At 48.7% G+C, this 6,000-nt stretch overlaps 2 protein-coding genes across 6 annotated transcripts in view; both read left to right on the top strand.

Moving 5' to 3' along the window:
* LOC115125019 (extracellular sulfatase Sulf-2-like) overlaps positions 1-3,856 on the top strand; it is a 342,598-nt gene extending 338,742 nt beyond the window's left edge. For 3 of the 5 annotated variants that reach the window (XM_065005237.1, XM_065005240.1, XM_065005238.1), the window contains 2 exons: positions 294-327; positions 2,774-2,869. In XM_065005237.1, the coding sequence (XP_064861309.1) occupies positions 294-327; positions 2,774-2,822 (83 nt within the window). In that variant the 3' untranslated portion in view covers positions 2,823-2,869. Of the gene's footprint in view, positions 1-293; positions 328-2,773; positions 2,870-3,770 lie in introns of those variants that run through there. The other 2 variants (XM_065005239.1, XM_065005241.1) reach the window with 1 other exon arrangement.
* LOC115128144 (uncharacterized) lies at positions 3,145-4,926 on the top strand. The gene has a single exon (XM_029657749.2). The coding sequence runs from the start codon at positions 3,611-3,613 to the stop codon at positions 4,466-4,468; it is 858 nt and encodes a 285-aa protein (XP_029513609.2). The 5' UTR covers positions 3,145-3,610; the 3' UTR covers positions 4,469-4,926.
* The last annotated feature ends 1,074 nt before the right edge of the window (positions 4,927-6,000 follow it).

Consider the following 6,000-nt stretch of genomic DNA (forward strand, 5'->3'; position numbering starts at 1 on the left):
ATTCTATTACTGCATCTTAAACGACTACAACCACTCACTCTGGAATGAGCTCTGTTCCTTTTAATGAAGGCCAATTCAGTTGAAAGTCATTTTATGCTCTCTTTTTTTGTTGTTTCTTTAACACTATTTGAATTTCAGACACCATTTTGCTTTTTAAAAACAACTGCTCTTTCTAACCCCCCCCCCCCTCTCAACACAGAGTCACACCTACATGGCTTAACGAGGTCTCTATGCCTTAATTGATAGGAATCTGTTCCTGTATTCTCTAACCACTGCTATTGTCTCTTCTTCAGGAGGTAAAGAGCGAAGCATCTTTGATGAATACAGGTATCTTTACTCATTGACATAAACACCACTCTGCACTTAACTATTTATTAGGTATTAGCACTAAACTCAGCAAAAAAAGAAACCTCACACTGTCAACTGCGTTTATTTTCAGCAAACTTAACGTGTAAATATTTATAGGAACATAAGATTCAACAACTGTGGCATAAACTGAACAGGTTCCACAGATGTGACTAACAGAAATTGAATAATGTGTCCCTGATCAAAGCGGGGGTCAAAATCAAAAGTAACTGGTGTGGCCACCAGCTGCATTAAGTACTGCAGTGCATCTCCTCCTCATGGACTGCACCAGATTTGCCAGTTCTTGTTGTGAGATGCTACCCCACTATTCCACCCAGGCACCTGCAAGTTCCTGGACATTTCTGGGGGGAATGGTCCTAATCCTCACCCTCCGATCCAACAGGTCCTAGACATGCTCAATGGGATTGAGAATCGGGCTCTTCGCTGGCCATGGCAGAACACTGACATTCCTGTCTGGCAGGAAATCACGCACAGAACGAGCAGTATGGCTGGTGGCATTGTCATGGTGGAGGGTCATGTCAGCATTGAGATCGCCTGCAATGACAACAAGCTCAGTCCGATGATGCTGTGACACACCGCCCCAGACCATGATGGACCCTCCACTCCAAATCAATCCCTCTCCAGAGTACAAGCCTCGGTGTAAAGCTCATTTCCTCGACAATAAACGCAAATCTGACCATCACCCCTGGTGAGAGAAAACCGCGACTCGTCAGTGAAGACACTTTTTGCCAGTCCTGTCTGGTCCAGCGACGGTGGGTTTGTGCCCATAGGCAACGCTGTTGCCAGTGATCTCTGAGAGGACCTGCCTCACAACAGGCCTACAAGCCCTCAGTCCAGCCTCTCTCAGCCTATTGCGGACAGTCTGAGCACTGATGGAGGGATTGTGCGTTCCTGGTGTAACTCGGCAGTTGTTGGTGCCATCCTCTACCTGTCCCGCAGGTGTAATGTTTGGATGTACTGATCCTGTGCAGGTGTTGTTACACGTGGTCTGCCATTGCGAGGACGATCAGCTGTCTGTCCTGTCTCACAGTACGGACATTGCAATTTATTGCCCTGGCCACGTCTGCAGTCCTCATGCCTCATTGCAGCGTGCCTAAGGCATGTTCACACAGATAAGCAGGGACCCTGTGCATCTTTCTTTTGGAGTTTTTCAGTGTCAGTAGAAAGGCCTCTTTAGTGTCCTAAGTTGTCATAACTGTGACCTTAATTGTTATTTGGATTTTTACTAATTATCTTTGAAAGACAGGGGCCTGTTAAAGGTCTGTTTCTTTTTTTGCTGAGTTTATATAAAATGAATATAAACATTCCTAAAAGATAGTTGACTATCTACTTGGCCTAGAATACGTTGACAGAATACACAACACTTAGAAAGTACATAGAGATTGTGTATATGGGCGACGTGTGGGGCGACGTGTGGGGCGACGTGTGGGGCGAAGTGTGGACGTCACAGGAGGTTGGTGGCTCCTTTTTTGGGGAGCACGGGCTCGTGGTAATGGCTGGAGCGGCATCAGTGGACTGTTATAAAACACACAGGTTTTCTATGTGTCTGATGCCATTCCATTTGCTCCGTTCCGGACATTATTATGAGCCCTCCTTCCTTCAGCAGCCTCCTGTGCTGGAGGTGCGATTGAGAGTGTGTTTTTTGGTGTTCCCTTTCCCTCCTCTCTTTCTCTCTCTCTCTCTCTCTCTTTCTTTCTTTCTTTCTTTCTTTCTTTCTCTCTTCTTTCTTTCTTTCTTTCTCTCTTGTTTTTCCTTTGCATCTTTGCATGACTTCTGGTTTGGGGGATTTGCACTGAGCACTTTTCTAACCCTGGGGAGTACTCAGTGTATGCTTCACTGTCTCTACACTCCTTCTAACTGAGGTTGAGGGCTTATTTTCTTCTACTTGAACGGGCTGAATAACAGTCTATCTTATTGCTGCTTGTGCATCAGGCAGTTTCAACGCAGAAAGTGGCCAAAAGTGAAGATGCCCACCTCCAAATCACTGTGAGTCTGGAACTTCACGATGCCACCAAACAGTCACCTCTAACAGTCAACTCTAACTCACGATGCCACCAAACAGTCACCTCTAACAGTCACCTCTAACAGTCTCCTCTAACAGTCACCTCTAACAGTCACCTCTAACAGTCACCTCTAACAGTCACATCTAACTCACCTCTAACTTGTTTTTTCTTCCTCTCTTTCGTTCCTCTTTCATTTCGTTAGTTTTTTCAACTCTGGGTTTTTCCAGGCTTGCCTGCTGCTCTCTGCTAGTTCTAATTAATAACCATGACTGTTTCACTCTCCTGTCTGTCTCACTCTCCTGTCTGTCTCACTCTGATGTCTGTCGCTATGAATGGATGTAATTCTAACCTGCAAGGTTTAGGCAGCTCACATCTCATACTGTCCTGTTGCTTGTCACCTGTAGAGGGCGCCATCCACCCCCACCGCCCAGCACATCTGCCTTAGTCATCTAATCATCTCTACCTGTAGAGGGCGCCATCCACCGCCCAGCACATCTGCCTTAGTCATCTAATCATCTCTACCTGTAGAGGGCGCCATCCACCGCCCAGCGCATCTGCCTTAGTCATCTAATCATCTCTACCTGTAGAGGGCGCCATCCACCGCCCAGCACATCTGCCTTAGTCATCTAATCATCTCTACCTGTAGAGGGCGCCATCCACCCCCACCGCCCAGCACATCTGCCTTAGTCATCTAATCATCTCTACCTGTAGAGGGCGCCATCCACCGCCCAGCACATCTGCCTTAGTCATCTAATCATCTCTACCTGTAGAGGGCGCCATCCACCGCCCAGCACATCTGCCTTAGTCATCTAATCATCTCTACCTGTAGAGGGCGCCATCCACCGCCCAGCGCATCAGCCTTAGTCATCTAATCATCTCTACCTGTAGAGGGCGCCATCCACCGCCCAGCGCATCTGCCTTAGTCATCTAATCATCTCTACCTGTAGAGGGCGCCATCCACCGACCAGCACATCTGCCTTAGTCATCTAATCATCTCTACCTGTAGAGGGCGCCATCCACCCCCACCGCCCAGCACATCTGCCTTAGTCATCTAATCATCTCTACCTGTAGAGGGCGCCATCCCACCCCCACCGCCCAGCGCATCTGCCTTGGTTGACTCTCACTTTTCATAAGACTGCAGTGCCTCACAATGTCTCTTACTCTTTCTGATACTCTGCTGTCCATGTGTCTTGTCTGTTTCTTCATGTAGCTGCCTCATAAACTAGTGTGAATGTCAGAGAATGAACCCATTCAAGCATTCATATAGAATAGAATACTACTCTGTCCTGGGACCAGTTTACTGGGAGCAGTGTTCACGTGGTGGTGATGAGGAGAGTACAGACACAACGGGAGGTTTGCTGTGGATGACACTGTTTTGTCTGTGTGATCTTGTCTCATCAGAGGACAGATTTGGGAAGGCTGGGAGGGATAGGGTCCAGGAGGCGACAGTGGCCCCGTCAGAAGCACCCAGTGCAGGAGGAACGGGAATGGACTGGTCAGAACTTGAACCCTTGTACAGACTTGACAAGCACGCGTACGATCTCAAACTCAACTTCAACGTCAGCCTGGAGGACTGGGACAACTTTGACTGGACCGTGGACAGGATGTTCACGATGCTAGGCAACTTCAACCACCAGCCGAACGGGCGCCGCAGCAACTTGATTCCCGGGGAGGGTAGAGGAGGAAGAGACCACGCCCTGGTGTCCTCAACGGACCAATCAGCCTCAGCCATCTACCTGACCACCCTGGCCACTCCAGCTCTCCTGCTGAGAGAGGCTGCGGCCGAGGTCCTGAGGGAGGCGTTGGGGCTGAATGGAGGGGAGCACCGCTCTTCCTCCTCCTCCTCCTCCTCTTCCTGTCCTCCAGTCCCAGCTGAGGAGGGCCGCTCAGACTGGGACCACTCCCCACCTCTCCTCAACCAGTTAGGGGAGGAGGGCCCGCCTAGACTGCATGACGAGGATGAGGAGGCCAGGGATAGGGGTGATGAAGAGGAGGAGGAAGAGTTGTTTAGGAGACGGTCGGCCCGGTGGAGGCTGAACCATGCTCACTGTCAGTGCAGTGACTTTGTTCAGGAAGCTGAGAACGGGTTGCCTGTATGACTGCCTGTAAGACCCCTCTCTCACTCTGTCTCCCCTCCTCACCTGAGATTTTAGGGAGACTGAATCAGCACAATGTCACCTCTGGCCTGTCCACCACCCAGACCCGCTTCTCAACCTCCTCCTCCTCAGGCCACAGCAGCACTTCCTGGCTGATATGGGGACGAGCCTGTCCCTTTAATCAAGACTGCAGTCCTCCAGTGCCCCAACCATATCCCAGGCCAGCAGACGGCCCACTGCTGGCCCCTTCCTGTAATACACCAACGGACTTCACCAAGAGATTCTTTGTGAGCGAACACAGCAGCAGCAGCCCATGATTCTTTATGAGCGAACACAGCAGCAGCAGCCCATGATTCTTTATGAGCGAACACAGCAGCAGCCCATGATTCTTTATGAGCAAACACAGCAGCAGCCCATGATTCTTTATGAGCGAACACAGCAGCAGCAGCCCATGATTCTTTATGAGCAGCAGCCCATGATTCTTTATGAGCGAACACAGCAGCAGCAGCCCATGATTCTTTATGAGCGAACACAGCAGCAGCAGCCCATGATTCTTTATGAGCGAACACAGCAGCAGCAGCCCATGATTCTTTATGAGCGAACACAGCAGCAGCAGCCCATTATGAACACAGCAGCCCATGATTCTTTAACACAGCAGCAGCCCATGATTCTTTATGAGCGAACACAGCAGCAGCCCATGATTCTTTATGAGCGAACACAGCAGCAGCAGCCCATGATTCTTAATGAGCGAACACAGCAGCAGCCCATGATTCTTTATGAGCGAACACAGCAGCAGCCCATGATTCTTTATGAGCGAACACAGCAGCAGCAGCCCATGATTCTTTATGAGCGAACACAGCAGCAGCAGCACATGATTCTTTATGAGCGAACACAGCAGCAGCCCATGATTCTTTATGAGCGAACACAGCAGCAGCCCATGATTCTTTATGAGCGAACACAGCAGCAGCCCATGATTCTTTATGAGCGAACACAGCAGCAGCCCATGATTCTTTATGAGCGAACACAGCAGCAGCCCATGATTCTTTATGAGCGAACACAGCAGCAGCACATGATTCTTTATGAGCAAACACAGCAGCAGCCCATGATTCTTTATGAGCGAACACAGCAGCAGCAGCCCATGATTCTTTATGAGCAAACACAGCAGAAGCAGCACATGAGTATTTTCCTAATGCAGGATGTTACTTTGCTTTGTTTTTTGTTTTTGGGGAGCTTTGGGAATATGAGAGGAAAATAAACTTGATTGATTTTTGATATTCATTGGATTCTTTGAAAAAAGATTGTGTATTCTATATGTGTATTTGACTTTGTTTGTTTTTACTAATGGGTGTATGAATTGGTGCTGGTTCCACCCCCCTGTGCTGACTACGTGTATGTGGCACATTGATTAAGGCTTTTTTTTTTAACCAATGTGTTACTAAGTCATTTTTGAAAACACTTAATTCCACAAAATGCAGATGATCAATTATGAGGTTCAGTGATACACACACACACACACACACACACCTCACACACTT

The sequence above is a fragment of the Oncorhynchus nerka genome, linkage group LG20 (assembly GCF_034236695.1).
Source record: "Oncorhynchus nerka isolate Pitt River linkage group LG20, Oner_Uvic_2.0, whole genome shotgun sequence".
Taxonomy (NCBI): Eukaryota; Metazoa; Chordata; class Actinopteri; order Salmoniformes; family Salmonidae; genus Oncorhynchus; species Oncorhynchus nerka.

Coding starts and splice junctions, on each gene's coding strand:
- LOC115128144 (XM_029657749.2), top strand. CDS start 3,611: ATGAACCCATTCAAGCATTCATATAGAATAGAATACTACTCTGTCCTG.